The sequence below is a fragment of the Sorex araneus genome, chromosome 1, assembly GCF_027595985.1.
Source record: "Sorex araneus isolate mSorAra2 chromosome 1, mSorAra2.pri, whole genome shotgun sequence".
NCBI lineage: Eukaryota > Metazoa > Chordata > Mammalia > Eulipotyphla > Soricidae > Sorex > Sorex araneus.
Window position 1 is genome coordinate 338,978,563 of NC_073302.1, and position 22,872 is coordinate 339,001,434.

The 22,872-nt window shown below is 45.7% G+C and overlaps 1 protein-coding gene across 3 annotated transcripts in view; it reads right to left on the bottom strand.

Annotated features, from left to right (window-relative positions):
* The window catches only part of BAG4 (BAG cochaperone 4), a 41,810-nt gene that overhangs the window by 16,798 nt on the left and 2,140 nt on the right, over positions 1-22,872 (bottom strand). For 2 of the 3 annotated variants that reach the window (XM_004606864.3, XM_055124637.1), the window contains exon 2: positions 9,488-9,595. The exons of the other annotated variant lie outside the window; for it this stretch is intronic. In XM_004606864.3, coding sequence (XP_004606921.2) covers positions 9,488-9,595 — 108 coding nt within the window. The remainder of the gene's footprint in view (positions 1-9,487; positions 9,596-22,872) is intronic. 3 annotated transcript variants of the gene reach the window in all.

Genomic DNA, 22,872 nt, shown 5'->3' on the forward strand with positions numbered 1-22,872 from the left:
CTGCCTGAGTCATACAGTTGTCTTCTTCTTCTTCTTTTCTTTTTTTGCTTTTTGGGTCACACCCAGTGACGCACAGGGGTTACTCCTGGCTCTGTACTCAGGAATTACCCCTTAGCGGTGCTCGGGGGACCATATGGCATGCTGAGAATGGAACCCGGGTCCGTCGTGTGCAAGGCAAATGCCCTACCCGCTGTGCTATTGCTCCAGCCCCATACAGCTGTCTTCTTTGGGGAAGAATCATTCCTGGTTCTGCACTCAGGGATCATTCCTGGGGGCTCAGGGAACCACATGGGGTGCTGAGGGTCTACCCCAGGTAGGCCACATGCAAGGTAAGCTCCCTACTTGCTGTACTCGTTCCTTGACCCTTGATCTATGTATTATGTGCAAATATTTTCTCCCATTCAGGATGGTGTCTTTTTATTTATTTATTTATTTGTTTGTTTGTTTGTTTGTTTGTTTGTTTGCTTATTTATGGGTCACACCCAGCGATGCTCAGGGGTTACTCCTGGCTTTGCACTCAGGAATTACTCCTAGCGGTGCTTGGGGGACCATATGGGATGCCGGGGATCAAACCCAGGTCGGCCGCATGCAAGGCAAACGCCCTACCCGCTTTAGCTCAAAGCTTCTTTTGCCATTAAAAACTTTTTAATTTGTTGTAGTCCTGTTTCTTTATTTTTGTTTTGGTTCTCTTTACCTACTGGAATCACATAATTGAAGACACCTCCGGGGTTGACTTCCCAGAGCGTCTGCCTATGAGTTTTCCTTAATGACTTTTACAGATTCTGGTCTAATCTCAAGCAAGGCCTTTAATGCACTTTGAGTTACCTCTTATAAATGGGTTGAGGTATTCATTTTTTAAATGTGAATATGCAGTTTCCCAGCACCATTTGTTGAAGAAACTTCTCCCTCCACTTCATTACTTCAGCTCCTTTGTCAGAAATTAACTGTCCATAATGCGAGGATTTATTTCTGGACTATGAACTCTATCCATTGGTCTACAATTCAAAGTCAGGAAAGGCAATCATTTTCCTAGAACTATTTTGGTTTCTTAGGGAGTTTTATGAGAACTATTATAATTTTTGTCCCAAAGGGGCTTCCGAACTATGGAACTTAGTAACATGTATTTTATATCCAGTTCCCCTTTAAATTAAATGAGAAAATGGAATAGGTTTTGACCAACATCTTTCTGTATCATGACTATCAATTCAGAATGTTATAAGAGACCTTCAGTTTTTTTTGCTAGGCCATTTCTATTGTTAAGCACTCAGTATTCCAGTGTACAATCTCTCAAAGGGATTAATGTCAAAACATTTACCACCTTTCATCCTTCAGAAGAACATGAAAAATAAGCTTTAGCAAGATGCACGGCCAATGATAGAAATTTACAGAAGCAATTGGGAAAAACACAATCACTTCCAGAACACCTACTTCTCTCACAAATTAATTCCGGGCTTTTAAATGTCTTCATGAGCCCATACCTCCCTCTTCCCAGTACCTGCTGGCTCACGGATCGCAGATGCAGCAGGGGTGTTTGCAGAAGACCTGGAGCCAGAATTCTGCATTGGCTAGTGAGGAGCTAAGGGTCATACTTCAGAAATGCTTCAAAGTTTGATAAGTCTTCTGGGGCTGGAGTGAGAGCACAGTGGGTAGGGTGTTTGCCTTGCACGCGGCTGATCCGGGTTTGATTCCCAGAATCCAATTTGGTCCCCTGAGCACCGCCAGGAGTAATTCCTGAGTGCAGAGCCAGGAGTAACCTCTGAGCATCGCTGGGTGTGACCAAAAAAAGAAAAAAAAAAGTTTGTAAGTCTTCTGAAAAGCAGCTTGGCAGTAGAGCAAAGAAAATGGAGGCATTCTTGGACCAGTTTCAGAGCCTGACAGAGGCGGAAGGGGAAGGACACGCTGGGGCTTCAGAAGACAGACCGCACTGAACCGTGGGCGACCTTGACGGAAACGAGGGAGGTAAGAGCAATTAAGGAACAAACTTAGTTTAAAGAACTCAGAGAATACCTCACAAACTTCTTCACCCTTCTGCCTCCAGAGTACAGCCTCTGTGAGAGACGGTGCTTCCGCGTTGCTCAGACCCTGCTCCGCGAACCGCCCTACATGCTCCTCTCAATAATCCTTACTATGAGCTGAAGAATGAAGCTCTGAAAAATGAGGAAAGCTGAATTTCAAAGATTGCCCCAATACCCACGTCACACACACACTGCACTTGGAGCAGCTCAAATCAACTCTGGGCTGACCTGGAGGCCTGGCCAGTATTAACAGTTTCTAAAGAAATGCACGTAAATGCCACACACAAGGGGAGGGTGTGCACGAAACTATGTATTCTGAATTTATTAGAGCTACCTCTGAATTTGAATTTTAAAGATTTGTAAAACCTCTCAAACAGAAGAATGGTCATTTGGCAGAGCTAACACAAAATGGCAGCTAGAACACAACTGAGTGAAGCCAACTAATTTTTACACCTCCATCACAGAATTCTACTTAGGTAGGGAAATAAATGTGGAATCTCCATGAGACAGTAAACCAGAAAATACATTTACGTTTATCCCTTAGATGATGTCTGGATATCTTTTAATTTAGGATTTAATGACTTGTATCGAAGAAGCACTCACAATATTGTTAATGCTTTTAAAAAGACATCAGTAAATTAAAGGTGGATTTTTCTTCATTACCATTTATCTAAAGGGGAAAAGGTGCAAGAAACAACAACCTTGGGGGCTGGAGAGACAGTATAGCTGGCAGGGCACTTGCCTTATATATATTGCCAAAATATAACGCCAGGAGCTAGAGTGATAGCACAGCAGGTAGGGCGTTTGCCTTGCACGTGGCCGACCCGGGTTTAAATCCCAGCATCCAATATGGTCCCCTGAGCACTGCCAGGGGTGGTTCCTGAGTGCACAGCCAGGAGTAATCCCTGTGCATCACCAGATGCGACCCAAAAAGAAAAAAAAAAAAAAAGTAACGCCAACCTGTTTGGCCCCTGGAACCCCGTATTTCCCCCTGAGCCCCACCTAGGTCCAGAGCCAGAAGTAAGCACAGTCAGGTGTGCGTTGGGGGAGAGGGAAGTGGGGGGGGGGGGGGAGACGGCAGACCAGAGAAAGGACAATCTTTATCAGTAAAATCACTGACAAAATCAGAAGTTAACATGGCTGAGAAAAATTAATTAAGATTTATGACTTTAACTAGTATTTTCTTCCTCTTACATTAAATGTAAAAGTGGTTCAAGTGGTATCACACATGCCTAGCTTGTATAAGGACCCTCAGTTCAACACCCCATACCACATGATCTCCCCCAAGCATAACCAGGCTTAAGCATGGTGGCCCCCAAGACTGCACCACCAAGCTGAGTACCACTCGGTTTGACCCTTCTATTAAAAAAACAAAAACAAAAACAAAAATACTGCATTGTATTTCCCAAATCGATATAAATGTAACCCCATGAAAATCCCAACTATCCTTCATGCTGAAATTGACAACTAATTCTAAAATTCATACCAAAATACAAGGGACCCCAAGATAATAAGACAACTCTGAAAAGGAAGAAAGTTGGATTGGGTCTAATTCCAGATTTCACCATTTAAAAAATTATTACAAAACACAGTAATCTACACTGAGAGTCCAGAAATAAACTCTATGGTCAGCTATTATTATTATTATTATTTTTTTTTGCTTTTTTGGGTCATACCCAGCAATGCTCAGGGGTTACTCCTGGCTCTGCACTCAGGAATCACTCCTGGTGGTGCTTGGGGGACCAGATGGGATGCCGGGGATCGAACCCAGGTCAGCCGCATGTAAGGCAAATGCCCTACCTTCTGTGCTATCGCTCCAGCCCTGGTCAACTGGTTTTCAATGAAGGTATCAAGATTATTCCACTGGGAACAGGTGATGCTGAGTGACGTGGACAGTCACAAGTAAAAGAATGAATCTGAACCATGCATTACACTAATTATATCATGTTCACAAAAAAATGGGTCATAGATCTAAGTATAAGAACTAAAAATAAGATGTTGTGACCTTTGTTTGGGCAATGATTTCTTTTTTTTTTTTTGCTTTTTTGAGTCACACCTGGCGATGTACAGGGGTCACTCCTGGCTCTGCACTCAGGAATTATCCCTGGTGGTGCTCAGGGGACCATATGGGATGCTGGGAATCGAACCCAGGTCGGCTGCGTGCAAGGGAAACACCCTACCTACTGTGCTATCACTCCAGACCCTGGCAATGATTTTTTAAATATGTTTCCAAAAGAGCAACAGAAAAAAAAAAATAAATTAGACTTCAAATTATAAATGTTTGAGATTCAAAAGATACCATTCAAGAGAAGACAACCCAGAAAATGGATGAAAATATTTGCAAATTATGTATTCCTTAAGAAGCGAATATGTAGAATATAAAGAACTCTTATAACTCAACAATAAAAAGACAAATATCCTAATTAAAAAGTGAAAAAAGGCTAAAAATAGGTATTTATCCAAGTAAGATATACAAATAAACTACCTTAAGAAAAAGATGCTCAACATTGGGGATCTAAATCTTAAAACCATAATGAGATCCCACTTCAAATCTAGAATACCTAAAATATTAATAACAACAATAATATTGATAGTATTGAGGTAAATATGGAAAAATGAAAACACATTAATTCCAATTCAATGAATTTTGATAGTTGTTTTGAAACAGTTTGGCAATTTGCCAAATTATTAAACACAGTTAAAACCATGTAACCCAGCATTTTCACTCCTAGATATAGACTCAAGAGACTGGAGAACAGATGTCCACATAAAAATCAGTAAATTAGAGGATTACGATAGGACAGTGGGTAGGGCATTTGTCTTGCACACAGCTGACCCGGGTTCAATTTCCAGCATCCCATATAGTCCCCCAATTACCGCCAGGAGTAATTCCTGAATGCAAAGCCAGGAGTTACCCCTGGAGCATCACTGGGTATGACCACCCCCCCAAAAAAAAGAGTAAAAATTAAAAAAAAAAAATCAGTAAATTATATAACAGCATTTTTTTATGATTGCCAAAAGAATTTTTAAAAAACTCATTTTTATCAACTGAGGATGTACAAGATTAATGTATATCTATAAAAGCAGCTATTATTTGACTACAGAAAGGAATGGAGTGTGGATGGACACATGAAATAGTATGGATAAACACTATACTAATGAACAGTGTGCTGGCCACAAAAGTTCTCATAATATAGTATCCATTTACATGAAATGTCCAGAATGGGTATATCCACAGACATTGAAAAATTCATTAACGATTGCCAGGGACTGGTGGAAGAAGGAAGAAATTTCCTAGGGTTAACAGGTACAGCTTTGCTCTTTGGAAAGAGGAAAACGGTTCTAGAATTAGACAGCAGTAGTAGTATAATACTATGTAAATATACTAAGAAACGGCACTGTACACTTAACTGTGGAAATTTTATAACCACCATACATAGCATTAAGCAATAACAATGCTTGCTTTACAATGTGAGTAACAGGAATAGATATAACACAAATGAAATGCAAGTTTGTGAATGCAGCAACACAATTTTTTTCTTTATTTTGCATTCCACATCAGTCTTATGCTAAAGTTCATATAAAATGATCACTATTTTTAAAAAAATCAACGGCAAGGAGCTGGAGTGTTAATACAGAGGCTAAGGAACTTGCATGCAGCCAAGCCAGATTCCCTGGCACCCTGTCATGAGTGATCCCTGAGCACAGAGTGAGAAGTAAGCCCTAAGCACTGCTGAGTGTGGGCTCAAAAACAGACAAAAAATCAACAGCTGGTGGGCAAAGATATTACAGAAGTTAAGGTACTTGCCTTGCAGGCAGCTGTGACAAAGATTAGACTCCCAGCGCCACATATGGTTCCACGCACTACTAGTTGTGGTCCCTGAGCACAGAGTCAGCTGGGCGCCCGAGCACCAACTGGGTGTGGTTCAAAAAGAAACAGAAAAACTGACTGTGAGGGCCAGGAGAACACACAGAGTGCACAGCACTTTTCTTTGTCTGGGGGAGCTGGGTTAATGGGGGGAGGGGCCCACGGAGGGAAACTGGACACCCTGACAGAGGGTGTGGGTGTCAGATACTGTATGCATGAAACCCTGAGACAGAGAGGAAATCGGAGTGCTTAAAAAGTGGGAGGCACTAGCCTTGCACAGACTGCCCCCAGTCCAGCCCCAGCCCACACCACCACCCCAAAGCTGTCAAGTGCTCACTGCTAGTAAAGGTCACTTCAGGGGAGACCAACAGCAGGGGATCCCCTCGGGGATGGGCCAAGCAAGAGCAAGTGTGAGGGAACCAGCTGGTGTCAAGGGTTAACCCAAGGCTCCCACAGGAGGGGGCAATCCAGCCCTTCTGAGCTCTCTTGTCGGGGATAAGGACATTTTAATTGGACAAAGGACTAAAACTTTAAATTTGCTTACACTCTTAAAGAGGGACTAAAATTGTGGAAGATACTAAATTTCCTACCAGAAATAATTTTAACTTTACAGAACTATATTTTAGTTCATTTATTAGCAGTAGTTCAGAGTGATTTACCCTATCATGTAGAACTAGCAAAGAATAGTAGACGGTTATAAATTTTATGACTTAAAGTTTAAAATGTTTTTATGCTCTCCATCAGTAAATTTAAGAATTTTTAAAATGGGGCAAGAGAGATAGTACAGAGGTTTAGGGACTTGCCTTGCACGTGGTTGACCCCAGTTCAATCTTCTGTAGTCCCCTAAGGACCATCAGAAGTTTTCTAGAACAGAGTTCTAGAACAGAGCGCTGCCATTGGAGCCGAAGCAGTACTGCGGCAGGCAGAGTGCTTACCTTGTACACGGATGACCAAATTCTATCCTCAGCACCCCATATGGTCCCCCAAGGCCCACCAGGAGTGATCCTTGAGCACAGAGATAGGTATAAGCCCTGAGCACCACTGAGTGTGCCCCCAAACAAAACAACCAACCAACCAACCACTGTTCTGCTGGGTATGACCCAACACCACCCCTCCCCAAAAAAGACTTAAAAATTTTGTTTAAATGTAGCCAGGGATGTGTAGCTCAGTGAGAGCATTTCCCCTGGATGCACAGGCCATGGGTTTGATCCCCAGCAGTACACACACAGTGCACAGACCAAAAAAAAAAAAGAAAGTAAACTTACATGCAATGCAAAGTTTAATTAATTTTTTAAATTTATTGTTTTTGGGGCCATGCTCAGCTGTGCTCAGGTACTACTTCTGGCTCCATGCCCAGGGTCCACTCCTGGTGGTACTCAAGAGACTCTGGGGTACTAGGATCAAACCCAGAGACTCCATGACGAAGACTTGTGCTCTTTTGATGAGTCACCGCTCCTGCCTCAAAAGTTCCTATTTTAGGGGGGGTGGGAGGGAAAAAAAAGTTTCTATTTTAAACAAAAAGTTTCTATTTTAAACTTCCTCGGCAGGCGTCAGACAACACTGCAGTGGGTAGGATGCTGTTCTGCATGCAGTCAACCTGTGTTTGATTCCCAATACCCCATACGGTTCCCTGCCCCCATATGGTCCCCTAAGCACTGCCAGGAATAATTCCTAGGTGCAGAGCCAGGAGTAACCCGAGCATTGCCACGTGTGCCGTCCCTGCCCCTCCAAAACTGTAAGCTTGTAGGCATTTCTGTGAATATGAAACTGGATTTATAATTAAATGTACTTTGATATTTTTTAAATGGAGGGGCTGGGGAGGCAGTACAGGGGGTGAGCCACTTGCCTTGCACACAGCCAATCCAGGTTCCTTAGAACCACATATGGTCCCCTAAACACCATATGTGGTTTGAGAATGACTCTTGGGCACAGCTGAACATGGGTCAAATCACAACCACCCGTCAAGAAAAATTATTTCTATGATGCACCAAATAAACAAAATTAACTGCTTTTATAGTTTCTTTGGATAAGCAGCAAATACCCCTCTAACTTGAACATTTGGGCTCCTGGTCCAAATCAACCTTAAATGAGAATATCACCAAATTAAAAGGGAAAAAATATATAATCAAGGCCCTGAGTTTAATCCCCAACACTACATTACTCCTGAGGCACCACAGGGACACACCCTGCCAGACCAGCCATCACAACAACTGGAAAACAGATGAGGGTCGGGAGCCAGAAAGGTACTACAGTGGATACGGTGCGTGCAGCCAGCCTGAATGTGATCCCGAGCAGCACTGCATACGGGCCCCAGAGCACTGCCAGTAGTGAGCCCTGAGCATGCCAGGTGTGGTGTACAGGGCTTCTCAGGGGAGGGGACCGTAATCGGCTTACACACTTGTCCTGCATCCCTGCCACTTGGGTTCAGTCCCTGGCACTCTATATGGTCCCTGCGCCGCCAGGAGTATCTCTGAGCGCAGAACCAGGAATGAGGCCTGGGCACCCCAGAAATGAGAGAGATGGAGAGAGACAGAGAGAGAGAAGAAAGAGAGAGAGAGAGAGAGAGAGAGAGAGAGAGAGAGAGATTGAGAGAGAGGACACATCATACATTGTGATGCAGACAGTAGAGGAAATGCCTACTAGTGACTCTTGTAAACACTTTCTCTTTGAGATATTCACTAATTTGGTTATAAATAAAACTTTACAATTTTATATACCCCTTGGAAATTCTGGTCTCACACATGCACAAAGGTAAAAATGCGAGTGAAAGAAACAAGCTGCAAAGGAATGCTGGTGTGCAATTCACTACACTGGCCAAGATGCTGAGTAGTATTTTAAGTGTATGTACAAGATATAAAAGTATAAAACACAAGAAATCATACATATAATTTCAAGAAATGGAAAGAAATGTGCTATCAGGATTAAAGTGCATTTGTTTTATTTCTTTTAAAAGACAGGAAACATTTCAAACAAAAATTAACAAAAGTACTAAATTAAAGAATGGCTTTTATTTTCTGTACCCTTGCAGTATACCTGAGAGTTAAAGTTGAATATTTGTTTTTTCTGGGGACACTGGTGGAGTGAAGGTCACACTAGTGGTGGGACTGATGTGGAATACTGAATGACTGAAACAACTGTGCTATGAACAACTTGGTAAATCATGGTGTTATATTTGGGTTTTGTTTTGTTGATCCCTTTTGGTACAACAAAAGGTGTTCACCACAAAAAGTGGTGTCAGGGTCACCAGTGCTTGGGAAGCCATGTGGCAGCCAGCGGGGCTGAACCTGCAACTGGTACGTGCCAGGCTTGCGTTCCAACAAGGGGTTATCTCCTCAGCCCTGAAACTGAGTAAGTGTCATAGGAAGTCAGTTTTTCACAAAGAAGTACCTTTGTTAATTCCAGGTCCTGAGAATTAATTTAATCTGCCTCAAACTACATTTTTGCCATAGGTGTACCCACATTATTTCCTTATCTCTGCACTCAAAACATTAAGATGATTAAGATGGAGTTAAAGAACAAAAACCCACACAATTATTCTTATGAAATTGCCACAGATACTGAAAATAATTTGTCAAGAAAAAAATTCAGAAAATCTCTTTTATACCTGGCCTTGCATTTCTGATCTTACAGGGTATGTACTTGAGTAAGAAATTCTCGGTCGGGCAGTAGAATTCCAATAATTAGAATTGTAGTTAGGATATGGTGACTGCTCCTGAGGGAAAGAAGAAAAAATAATTTATTTTTAGTAACATTCTTAGACCATTCTGAAAAGTTGGCAAAGATAAAAGTATCAAAATTAAGTACTTTTTTCTTTTGCCATTATTAAGTAGTATTTACTGGGGACAAGGATGGAGCTCAGTGCTGCAAGTGGGTTCGACTACTGGCACCAAGGAGAGAGTAATAATGACTTATCTCAACAACTGTGGAACTTGGAAAGTAGGAGGGGGAGAATCCAGCTGGGCTCCATCTCCAAAGCTTCACTCCACTCAGAGCTAAGGCAGGCTCAAGGAGACAGCCCAAAGGGAGAGCCTGGCACACACAGGACCTGGGCTCAACCCCAAGCTGGCAGTCCTGGTACCCCCAAGCTCTGCTGAGGCCCAAAAAGCAAAGACCACAAGAGAGCAGAGCTACAAGAAGGCTGGTGTACCCCAACCCATCATGTTTGCATGGGGGAGTCCTGGCTGACCCGGGGCCCACAGGATCCCCAAGCCCCAGAAGAATTCTTGAGCGCTGAGCTGGAAGCACCAGTTGTACCCCCCAAAATCAAACAAAAATCAAGACAGTAATTTGCAGTAAAAAAATCAATTCTGGGGCTGGAGCGGTAGCATAGCGGGTAGGGCGTTTGCCTTGCACGTGGCCGACCCAGGTTCGATTCCCTGCATCCCATATGGTCCCCCTGAGCACCGCCAGGATTAATTCCTGAGTGCAGAGCCAGGAGTGACCCCTGTGCATCGCCGGGTGTGACCCAAAAAGCAAAAAAAAAAAAAAAATCAATTCTGGGGGCCGGAGCAATAGTACAGCAGCAGGACGTTTGCCTTGCATGTGGCCAGCCCAGGTTCGGTCCTCGGCATCCCATATGATCCCTGAGCACCATCAGGAGAGCAGAGCCAAAGTGACCCCTCAGCATGGCCGGGTGTGAACCAAAAAGGGAAAAAAGAAAAAGAAGAAAAGTCAAGTCTGAATCAAATAGAGTATATTAAATATTAACTAGACATTGTAAATAATGTTATCTTTGGCCAGAGAGAGAGGTTAAGCCATTTGTCTAGCACGCAGCTGCCACCAGAACCTGGGTTCAAACCCAGGGACCTCATAGGCTGCCCCAGACTTCACCAGCAGAGCGCCTCTTCACAGAGCCAGGCGTGGCCCCAAGCACTGCCAGTGTGGCTCTCCCCCAAAACATATATAATCCTGTTAGTCATTTTAGTTTTTGTGATGGTGCTTTTTCTGGGCGGGCTGCTCCCAGCACAGTGGTTGGCATGCCATGTGGTACCAGAACAACTGAAGCTTGAGAAGAACTTAAATGGGTAACAGGAGTGGCTTAGACGGCTAGAGCATGCTCGGCCTTACAGGTCCTGGAGTTCCCTGGAGGAGCCCTGTCCCCTGAGCACGAGCTTAAGAGCCTCTCTCAAAAATAAAGCCGATTTTGAATTTTCCTCAGAACTTTAAATAAAATTTCACAAAGAAATGTCCCCGCCACTGTAATCACTGCGCTTTAAGGCTCATCGTCTGATATCGGCCTCTTTCCTGCTCCCTTTAACCAAGGGTCCAAGACCCTGGAGCTGGCTCTGCTTGTCAGGACACCAGCCTTTGGTTCCTGACTTGGTACTTGCCAAAAGATTGACTCCTGCGGCTGGAGCAACAGTACAGTGGGACTCTTGCCTTGCACGCAGTCAACCCAGGCTTAATTCCTGGCACTGCACAGGGTCCCCCAAGCACCACCAGGAGTGATCTCTGAGTGTAGAGCCGGGAGTAAGCTCTCAGCACCACCAGGTACAGCCCAAAAACCAACAGCAATAAATAAATAAATAAATAAATAAATAAATAAATAAATAAATAAATAAATGAAATGGAAGGACAAGAATGAAGCTGATTCACTCATTGGAATCAATGAGTGAATTGATTCCACGCAGGTGGCAAACTAACACTAACCCGGAGAACGTTATTTTCTTTTCTGTTTTTTTCTGTTTTTCTCTACTACATGAGTGGGGTGAGCAAGGGAGGGAGGAGAAGCAGTGAGAGTGGGGGCGGGGAGGACTCTCAACCACTAGGAAAGAGAATAACTCAAAATTCAAAGCTCTGCCAAAAGAAATGAGCGGCAGCTGCTCACCCCTTACCGCAGGAAAGGGCGGAGAGGACATCAATCAGGGAAACTGGCCCAAAGAGAAATATGATAGTTAGGATCTGAAGTTTGCCTGAACATTTTTTTTAAAACTTTGAAACTTGTTTTCTTTCTAGTTTGTCTAGGTCAAGGAAAAAAAACACCAGCTCTCTGATTTTGCTATAACGTCATGATCTAAATTTCATAATGCGCACTACCTAGCAACCACACTTTTTAAAAAACAATTTTATTGAATCACCGTGAGAGAGTTACAAGCTTTCATGTTTGGGTTACACTCACACAATGATCAAACACCCATCCCTCCACCAATGCACATTCCCCACCACTGATATCCCGGGTATACCCCCTCTTTCCCACCCTCCCCCTGCCTCCATGGCAGACAATATTCCCCATACTCTCTCTCTACTTTTGGGCACTATGACTTGCAACACAGACACTGAGAGGTCATCATGTTTGGTCCATTGTTTACTTTCAGCACGCATCTCCCATCCCGACTGATTCCTCAGCCATCATTTTCTTAGTGATCCCTTCTCTATTCCATCTGTCTTCTCCCCTCCGCTCATGAAGCAGTCTTCCAGCTATGGAGCAATCCCCCTGGCCCTTGTATCTATTGTCCTTGGGGGTCAGCCTCGTGTGATGTTATTATATACTCCACAAATGAGTGCAGTCCTTCTATGTCTGTCCCTGTCTTTCTGACTCATTCCACCTAGCATGATACTCTCCATGCCTATCCATTTATAAGCAAATTTCATTACTTCATCTCTCCTAACAGCTGCATAGTATTCCATTGTGTAGGTGTACCAAAGTTTCTTTAACCAATCATCTGTTGTAGGGCAACTGCAACCACACTTTTTTTTGGCAGGGAGCAGGCACGCCCAGAGGTGCTCAGGGTTTACTCCCAGTTCTGTACTCAGGAATCCCTCCTGGAGGGATTTATGGGGCCATATGGAATGCCAGGGATTGAACCTGGGTCAACCACATGCAAAGTAAGCACCCTCCCCACTGTACTATATCTCTCCAGCCCCAAATATATTTGGGGGGGGGGGCTTGGGGGTCACACCCAGTAGTGCTCAGGTGGCTCAGGGTAACCACATGCGTGCCCAGGGGTCAAACGAGGCTCATCTGCATATAAGGCAAGTGCCCCACCCACTACACTACCTCTCCAGCTCCTGTTCCTTTCAAGTCACTTGTACCTGAAAATCTCAAAGTATCTCCTAGAGATGGAAAAAGGAAAAACCCCCTCTACCTGTGTCTCTTTTACCCCCACCCATCACCACACTCAAACCTTCCTGACACCATCTGTGTGGGGTTTTCAAGCAACTCTGCAGCCCCGACTGCATAGCTCACCACTGAACTCTATTTTGTCACCATCTACCAGAAGAAAGCATCCGAACCTAGAGGTTAAGACTCAGTTCTCTAAGACTGCCCCCCACTTCAGACACTAATCGCATGTAGTGAGACCCCAAGTAATGCACAATTAGTCTGGCCTGGCTACGTACTTCAGGTCACATCTCCTCCTCCACGGTGGGTGTGGCATTATGCCACGAGAGCCCCCAGATGGGAGGCAATGACAAGGATGAGATGAGGAGAGTCACAGGGCTCGAAGTGCAGGGCTTCTGTCCCTGTGGAACTGGGATGTGTCACCTTCCTGGACTGTAGGAGTGTTCACCAGCTGGAAGTTCTCCAAACCACATCCTTTTTTCCGCTAGGGTGCTGGGAACAGTCCCAGGCCTCACATATGTGAGGCAGGAGCTTTACCACACCACAGCCCACTAGTAGGGGCGGGGGAGGGATCCTCTCCAAGCTCTGTGGTCAGGGGCTAGCAGTGTTGCTGGTGGGACAAGGCGGTGCTGGGCACTGTGCAGGGCTGGCAAGACATGCACTACCACCCCTGTACTCTCCCTCTCAGTCCCGTTCCAAAGATTTTTTTTGTTGTTGCTATTGTTTTAGAGGCACACCTGAAGTGCTTAGGAGCTATTCCTGGCTCAGAGCTTGGGGTAGTTCCTGGCAGAGCCAAGGGACCATGAGGTGTCCTGGATCAAGCCCGGGCCTTCTCCATGCAAAGCATGTCCTCCCAGCCAGACAAAAGGGAGGGAGCTAGTCCAGCATGTGGCCAACCCGAGTTCAATCCACAAGACCATATATGGTCCCCAAAGTGATGTCGGCAGTGATCCCTGAGCACTGCCAGCTATGCTCATAAAAACCACAGAACTGTTCCAGCCCATCGAGCTATCTGCCAGTCGTAATCACTGGTGGCTTCCTCATGTACACATGGATCCACTATATTTTTCTCTTTTTGGGTCACACCTAGAGATACATGGGGGTTATTCCTGGTTCTGCACTCAGGAATTACTCCTGGTGGTGCTTGGGGGACCATATGGGATGCTGGGAATCGACCCGGGTCGGCCGCATGCAAGGCAAACGCCCTACCTGCTGTGCCACCGCTCCAGCCCCAGGGATCCACTATGAGCCTCATTTCCAGGAGACTATGAAGTGTGCCTCACCAAAAGCAGTGCGGTATACCACCCAGGAAATTCAAAGGGATTGACGAGTTTTGTGTCAAGAATTGGGAGTCACTCAACAAATATTAGAACAACAAAGCGTTCCTAAAGACAGGGCTCCAAAAGCTGGCATGCATGTTTGCATGTGGGAAGCCCAGGTCATTCCCTGGCACCACACGGTCCCCTGAGCACAACCCAGAGCAGGGCTAGGAGTTGCTGGAGGGGATCCCAAAACCAAAAAAGAAAATGTAAGATGTTTTGTAATGTTCCTAGTGCTCATATCACCCAGGAATTGACAGATTTCAAGAGCTCTGTACCAAGTACATTGAGGACAGGGCCAGAGATAAATACTCCATGAGCTCACAAAACCATGTTGCTCAGTCATTTGTTTTTCTTTTTGGGTCACACCCGGCGATGCACAAGGGTTACTCCTGGCTCTGCACTCAGGAATTACACTTGGCAGTACTCAGGGGACCATATGGGTTGCTGGGAATTGAACCTGGGTCAGCTGGGTCGGCTGCACGCAAGGCAAACGCCCTACCCGCTACACTATTGCTCCAGCCCCCCTGCTGAGTCATGTTTAAAATCAAGTCTGATTGTTTAATTCATTCACACTTGGTATTATTAATGTAGCTAAATTGACATATGCCATTTTACTTGTTTAGTGTCATGTCTGATGCTGTTTCTTTATTCTCCCTTTGTTGTTTTTTGCATTACGTGAATATCTTCAACAAGTTTATACTGAGGCGCTGTGCTTTACATACTGTTAATGGTGGTTTTCCATGCACAAAACTACAACACCACACCTCTCCCCACTGTATACACCTCCCTCCCTCAAGAACCAACGCTCCTCACTCCAACCCCAACAATTACCCCTAGCATCCGACTGTAACTTTTGGGGAAGCCCACAATACAGAGGAACTGTGCAGTAAGCACTGAGCCAGGAGAGCATGGATCCTGCATCCACAACTCGTGCTCCAGCTCTCTGAGCCATCGCCCTAGCCCCAAAGGTAAATTTTCTGCCAGTTATTAAGCTATTGTCCCTCAACCACAAACATCATTCTTTTTGTGTGTGTGCCACACCTGGCAGTGCTCAGGGCTTACTCCTGGCTCTGGAGCTCAGAGGTCACTCCTGGTAAGCTCAGGGGACCATATAAGATGCCAGGGATCAAACCTGGGTCAGTTGCATGCAAAGCAAGCGCCCTAACTGCTGTACTATGACTCGGGCCCCAGAACACTGCATTCTGTAACTGGCTCGGTGACACAAGCCGGCCGACAGGGGGCAGCCTAGGCTAGATGGTGGGAGAAAGGCTAATTCCTCCAGTGTGCATACTCTAGTTCCCTGCAACAGCTAGCAGACTTGGGTGTGGAGGCAGAGGTCTCCAGGTGCTTTCCTCCCGGGCCGGCTCAGATACCAGCAACAACTAAAAGCCTCTTCCTGGCCCCAGGTTCCACCACGACATCACGGTTCTCCGGCCTCTTCTCTTCGCGCCCCCCATCCTAGGAGTTGTGGCTGTGACCATCCACTCTTTTCCATGTGACTTCCATCTTTCCCTTTTGCCTTTCAGATCCATTTAACTAACTTCCTAAATCGAATCTTTCTGAGGCAGCCTCCCAAACAGTGCTCAGAGGACCTGGAAGCAATCCTGGCAACCCATGGCTCAGAGTCTCAATGCTCAGGCCATATGATGAGGCCTGGGTCCAGCACTGCTGGGGGCACCAGGCCCAAGGATCAAGCTCAGGGGCGTATACATGGCCAGCCACGTATTCTAGCCCGTCAAGCTGAAAGAAAGCTCAAAGATGCTGCTCACTTCACAGGCAACAAGGCACAAGTTGGGTCCCCCAGCACCACAACAAACCCCAATGTCTAGTCTGGGACCCTACAATCACGTCTGTGCAAGCAGGGGACATCACAGCAGCAGCAGCCCAGGGTGGGCAGGTGGGCAGGCACGCACGCACACACTCACTCACTCAAAGCTGAGGGTTTTTTTTTGGTTTGTTTGTTTGGTTTTGCTTTTTGGGTCACACCTGGCAATGCACAGGGGTTACTCCTAGCTCTGCACTCAGGAATTACCCACTGGTGGTGCTCAGGGGACCATATGGGATGCTGGGGATCGAACCCGGGTCGGCCGCATGCAAGGCAAACGCCCTACCCACTGTGCTATCGCTCCAGCCCCAAAGCTGAGGTTTTTTGTTTTAGATTTGGGGGCTCCACCTGGCTATGCTCAGGACTAACTCCTGGTGTTGCCAGGGACTGAGCTCAGGGGGCAAGTACCTTATCCACTCACTCTCTCTCGGCTCCATGAGCTTTGTTTTGTTCTTACTGGTGATTGTATCTAGGGTCACTGTCACTGTCATCCCGTTGCTCATCAATTTGTTCGAGCGGGCACTAGTAACGTCTCTCATTGAGAGACTTACTGTTAATGTTTTTGGCATATCCAATACGCACGGGTAGCTTGCCAGGCTCTGCCACTCGGGATTGATACTCTCAGTAGCTTGCTGGGCTCTCCGAGAGGGGCAGAGGAATTGAACTTGGGTCGGCCGCGTGAAAGGCGAATGCCCAACCACTGTGCTATCGCTCCAGCCCAGTCACAGGGTACACATTGGTAAAAAAGCTCACAGCTCAGGGCGGAGTGTTAGTTCAATGGCCTGGATGCAGGCTCTCCAAGCCAACCCGGGCTCTCCGTGGTCCTCCCTACAGCACCACCCCACCCCGCCACACACACCAGCTGAAATAAACGGCCCCCAGCACTGCAAGATGTGGGCAAAACCAAAAATACTCACAGAACTACACCTTAAAAAACATGAAGTTTACACTATGCAAATTTAATCCTATTTTAATTTCTACTCTCCCATCTTCCCCTTGAGGCTACTGCCACTGTCGCTTTCGGGGATTATGCATGCTCCTGGAGACCCCCACTCTGGCTGCAGCGCTCAGTGAGGTTCACTCCTCCAGGCAGGCTGGTGCTGTGCTCGCTAAGGCCCACCTGGTTAGCTGAGGCACTTGCTGAGGCTGCCGTGACTGCAGGGGCTGCTGCAGGGACCTGCCGGGAGGCACATTTCCTATCAAGGTGCTCAGCCAACTTCCTGGCTGCAGTGCTCAGGGGAGGGTGGACCCTTTTTTGGGTGTCTACACATACCTGGTCCTGGCATGGCAATGCCAGGCACTGCAGACTGCAGATGCAGGGCCATACTCTGTGCATGTGGCGCACTGGGGATGTGGAGCCCATGACAGCTGCTCCCAAAGCACGTCACTGACTATGTTGTTCCTCCAGGCCCCACCGCAATGTTTGGTCTGTTCTGTTTGGGGGCCACACACAGTGCTCAGTACGCAGTAAGGAGGAGATGGGTTCTGGGTTCCTGCAGGCAAAGTGTGCCTGCCAGCCCTGCCAATCATCTTCTTGGTCCCCCTACTATAACCTCTAAATGAAGACAGAAGGTCCTCAATGAAGCAGTGAAGACTCATTTAAGTTAATGAAATATATTGCCTTTGGTCCCCTTGCCCCACTTTTGTAAAAAGTGGAACAAATATAAACATATTCACAGTAACAATGAACCCTTTCAGCACGGAGGCCCCCGTATTGTGACACCAATTCTTGGAAATAGCACTTGGTTTCACAGAAAACTGGCTGAAGCTGAATTCTACTCATAAACCAGATTGCTGGCTTTACCATGTGCCCTCCTCTTTCCAAACTTATATCTGAAACTAGGCAATAATGGGCTGGGAGCTCAAAGGATTGGAACACGTTTTATGTGTAGGAGACCCAGGTCCAATCCCCTTGAGCACCTCCAGTAGTGACCCCAGAGTGCAGAGCCCGAGGTAAGCCCTGAACACAAGCCAGGTGTGACCCAAAACAAAACAAAACACACACACACACACACATATATGTATTATAACTAATGTACATGGCTTGGGTTAAATCACCAGCACATGCACAAAAATAAATAAAAATCTTGATTTTTATAATTAGACACTCCAAAATTGCCAATGGAATAATTTATACCGTTTTGACCATCATCATCATCTTTGTATTTTTCATCTCATTTGGATGGCTTCAATGCTTCTCTAAATTTCCCCTTTCCTCAACATGTTTTTTTTAACCTTATTTAAACATCCTGATTTACAAAGTTGTTCATAATACAGCTGCTTTAAGCATTCAGAGCTCCAACACCAATCCCACCATCAGTGGGACCGTCCCTCCACCATTGTTCCCAGTTTTCCTTTAGGCAGGCACAAGATTGTTTAGTTTTTATTGCTTGTTACAACACGCACTAAAAAATTACTCTTGGGGCTGGAGCGATAGCACAGCGGGTAGGGTGTTTGCCTTGCACGCAGCCGACCCAGGTTCGATTCCCAGCATCCCATATGGTCCCCCAGCACTGCCAGGAGTAATTCCTGAGTACAGAGCCAGGAGTAACCCCTAAGCATCGCTGGGTGTGGCCCAAAAGAGCAAAAAAAAAAAAAAAAAAGTTAAAAAAAATTACTCTTATATTAATAGAGTTGGAGCGATAGCACAGTGGGTAGGGCCTTGCACGCGGCTGACCCAGATTCGATTCCTCCGTCCCTCTCATAGAGCCCAGCAAGCTACCGAGAGTATCCCGCCTGCACAGCAGAGCCTGGCAAGCTATCCATGGCATATTCAATATGCCAAAAAACAGTAACAACAAGTATCACAATGGAGACATTACTGGTACCCACTCGAGCAAATCGATGAGCAATGGGACAACAGCACTACAGTGCTATATTAATAGTTCCCTTTGTCATGGGGTTTACTGCTTGGATGTATGGGATGGCACATGCACGCTGGCTCTCTGAGGTTACACGGGTGTTGGCTCTCTGAGGTTGCATGGGTGCTGGCTCTCTGAAGTTGCACAGGCGCTGGCATTTGGAGGTTGCACACGCACCCAACATCTCCCTTCCTTTATTCCCAGCTCACCTACAGGCCTCCCTCACCAAGGACGCCAAGTACTAGAATTCCTCCAGTTGGCCTCCCCGTTAACTCCAAGTATACTTTCTCAATTCTTTCTCACCACTAATCCCACCCCTTTCTCTTTTTATTTATTGTTTAATTAGTGAGTCACTGTGAGGGTACAGTTACAGATTTATACATTTTTGTGCTCATGCTTCCCTCATACAAAGTTTGAGAACCCATCCCTTCACCAGTGCCCACTCTCCACCACAAATAAACCCAGCGTCCCTCCCACCCCCCCAGTCCCATCTCCCCCTACCCCACCCTGCCACTGTGGCAGGGTATTCCCTTTTGTTCTCTCTAATTAGGTGTTGAATCCCACCCCTTTCTCTCCAAGCCACAGTCCATCCTATTTCTGAATCTATTCCTTCCTTTCCTTCAACTTACACTCAAGAAACTAATCCTAAAGATGATTCCTTCAAGCCTGGTCCCTCAAGTGGTCAATCTCTCCTCTATTTAAAAACGTTCACCATAAACACTAGGAGAATATTTCCGGTTGAGGTGGGCTTCGGGCCATGTTATCCCAGCTCTGCTGTGCCTAGGGATCACTCCTGGTAGTGCCCAGGGCCCCGAGGACTAGGCGGTGTCGGGTACGGCCTCCCCCAAATAGAGTCCAGCCCCTGCACTATCTCTCAGGCCCCAGTGTGATCTTTTTCATTGTTAAATCCCACAATTACTTTTCAGTTCTTATATCACACCTGCAAAATAAACTCTTTATGTGACGTTCCTGATCCCACTCTCCTTCCTGTGTGCTCTCTCACAGTCTTCTTTTTGGCTTGGGGTAGGTCATACGTGGAGTGACACTGTGCTCAGGAGTAATTCCTGGCAGATTTGGGGGACCACATGGGATGCCAGGAGTCGCTCGAACCCAGGTCAGCCAAGGGCAAGGCAAACACCTCCCTTGCTTGTGCCTTCTCTTCTGCCCCCAATGCCTTCTGTGAGCTCCCCTTTCTCCATCACTATTCCAGACCCACAGATCTCCCCAGCAGCAGTTCCCATTTTAGTAATTCAGTTTAGGCTTACACTTGATGACTTTTAAAACATTATCTCCCACCTCCTTCCTGAACCCCTATCTATTGTCTTCCTCCCACAGAGCTCCTAGATGACAAGATGGCTCTAAAATCTACCTTTAGAGTCAGAGCAATCACAAGCTTCACTCCAATCAGTTCCATACCCTGCACCCTGAACATGGCAAACAGCAACTATGACGACTGCCTAAATGGTTTTTTTTTTTTTTTTTTTTTTTTTGCTTTTTGGGTCACACCTGGCGATGCACAGGGGTTATTCCTGACTTTGCACTCAGGAATTACTCCTGGCAGTGCTCAGGGGACCATATGGGATGCTGGGAATGGGAATCAGATCCGGGTCAGCCGAGTGCAAGGCAAACACCCTACCCGCTATGCTATCGCTCCAGCCCCTGCCTAAATAGTTTCAGCAGTAATCAAAGAAAGGCAGTACAGAAATTCTTGCTAAAGTCTGCATTTTGGGGGGCTGGAGGAATAGCACAGCAGGTAGGGCATTTGCCTTGCATGTGGACAACCCGGGTTCAAATCCCAGCATCCCATATGGTCCCCTAAGCACCGCCAGGGGTAATTCCTGAGTGCAGAGCCAGGAGTAATCCCTGTGCATCGCCAAGTGTGACCCAAAAAGAAAAAAATAAATAAAATTAAGTCTGTATTTTTTAAAGCCCTTCAACTAACCAATCATTAATGGGGAGTTTTGGGGGCAGTGGGTCACATCCAGCCTAGGGGCTAATTCGAGCAGAGAGCTCGGGATCCCTCCAGGCTTGGTGTTTCCCTGGGCCTCCAGCGTTCAAAGCATGCTTTCCAGTCCTCTCAGCTACCCACTCCAGGGGCAGGAGCAATAGGACAGCGGGAGGGCATTTGCCTTGCACTTGGCCCACCAATCCCTGGTATCCCTCCTGATCCCCCAAACACTGCCAGGAGTAATTCCTGAGTGCAGAGCTAGGAGTAACCCTGAACATCACCAGGTGTGACTCTAAACTTTTTTTTTTTTTAAATAAGGCTTTCAACCCCTGCCCCTTCTTCCTTTTTTATTCATATATATGTGAAACACTCATACCTCAGAATCATGTTTTTCTCTTGAATTCCTCATTTGCAATTAATATATATCTTCGAGAAGGTCTTCAAATCTATGTAACTTATTTAGAAATGCATCCAATAAGATACAAGGCAAAGATAATGTTAATTCCAAAATCTAGGTGGCAGATCTGTTATTGTTTATATAATTCTTTCCACTTTTGAGTATGAAAATTTTATAAGAAGAAGGAGAATCTATATTCAAGCACTGTTTAAAAATACTTTTTTGGGGCAGTGGTGCTCAGGGGACTCAATGTGGTGCCAGAAAGTGAACCAGAGTCAGCCTCATGCCAGGCAAGTATCTAAACCCTGTACAGTCCTGGCCCCCAATTATACTATTTCACCTTTGCTCTAAACTATTCTGGGAACTTAATTAAGCTGTCTCCCCATTCCTTCCTATTCTCAGTGCCAATGTTCCCTACCTCCTGGTAGTCACACCCTCATAAATCGCCTCTCACTCTATACCAGCACTGACCTCTAAGATCAATAATGTACAGCACAAGATATGATGTATCATTCCAAGACTAGTCTGTGAGGAGTATGACTTCTGTCTCAGCATGCTCTGAATGATCTGGGGGAATGCGCAAATCACCTAAAGATCTTGTACATATGTAATTTCTGATTCAGAGGCCTTGGCAGGGCCTGAGATACAATTCTAACAACTCTTAAAATGCACAGATGTTGCTAGTTCAAGCATGGAAGTAAAATAATATAAAGCATAACTAAGGCAAGAAAATGAAAGAATACAGAAAAATGGGACCAGAGTCACAGTACAACAGGTAGGGTGCTTGCTTTACACACAGCCAACCCACATTTAATCCCTGGCATCCTGAGCATATGGTTCCCTGAGCACTGCCAGGAGTGATACCTGGGCAGAGAGAAGGAGATGCTCCTATCTGGCTGTGCCACCCGCCCCCTACCAAAAAAGCAAAAAGAAAACAGATAAAAGTGGCATTTTCCCCAAGCCTTATTTAAGTATGATACTTTGTTGTGGTTCAGAGCTAGATCATTTGGTTCTACAGGCCAGTGCCACTGGACCATTAATGTACATATAAATCTGCAATCTTTAAAAAAGTGATTTCTGCATTTCTCACAACCACTCAACAATGCAGCTCTGGCCCATGACCACACTTTCTGGCTAGCAAGCTATTAAAAGGTTCTTATACCATTTTTAAGAAAGTTCAGATGTGATTATATACAAATGTCAAACTTACATGCCAAAAAGTACAAAAAGGGCCAGAGCAATAGCACAGTGGGTAAGGCACTTGCCTTACACACGGCTAACCTAGGTTTGATCCCTGGCATCCCATACGATCTCCGGAGCTCCACCTGAGTGGAGTGCATACCTGAGTGCAGTCAGGAATAACGCCTGAGGATCACCAGGTGTGGCCCAAAAACAAACAAAAAATCAATAAAGTTAAAAGATAAATAACACCTATGGATTTTTTTTTTTTAATCTGAGACATGCATATCTTTTCTTTGGAGGGATGCCAGGATCAAACCTGGTGCCTCATACACGTGAGGCACCAACCTACATTCCCAGCCCCAATCCTACACCTTTTTTTTTTTTCTTTTTTTGC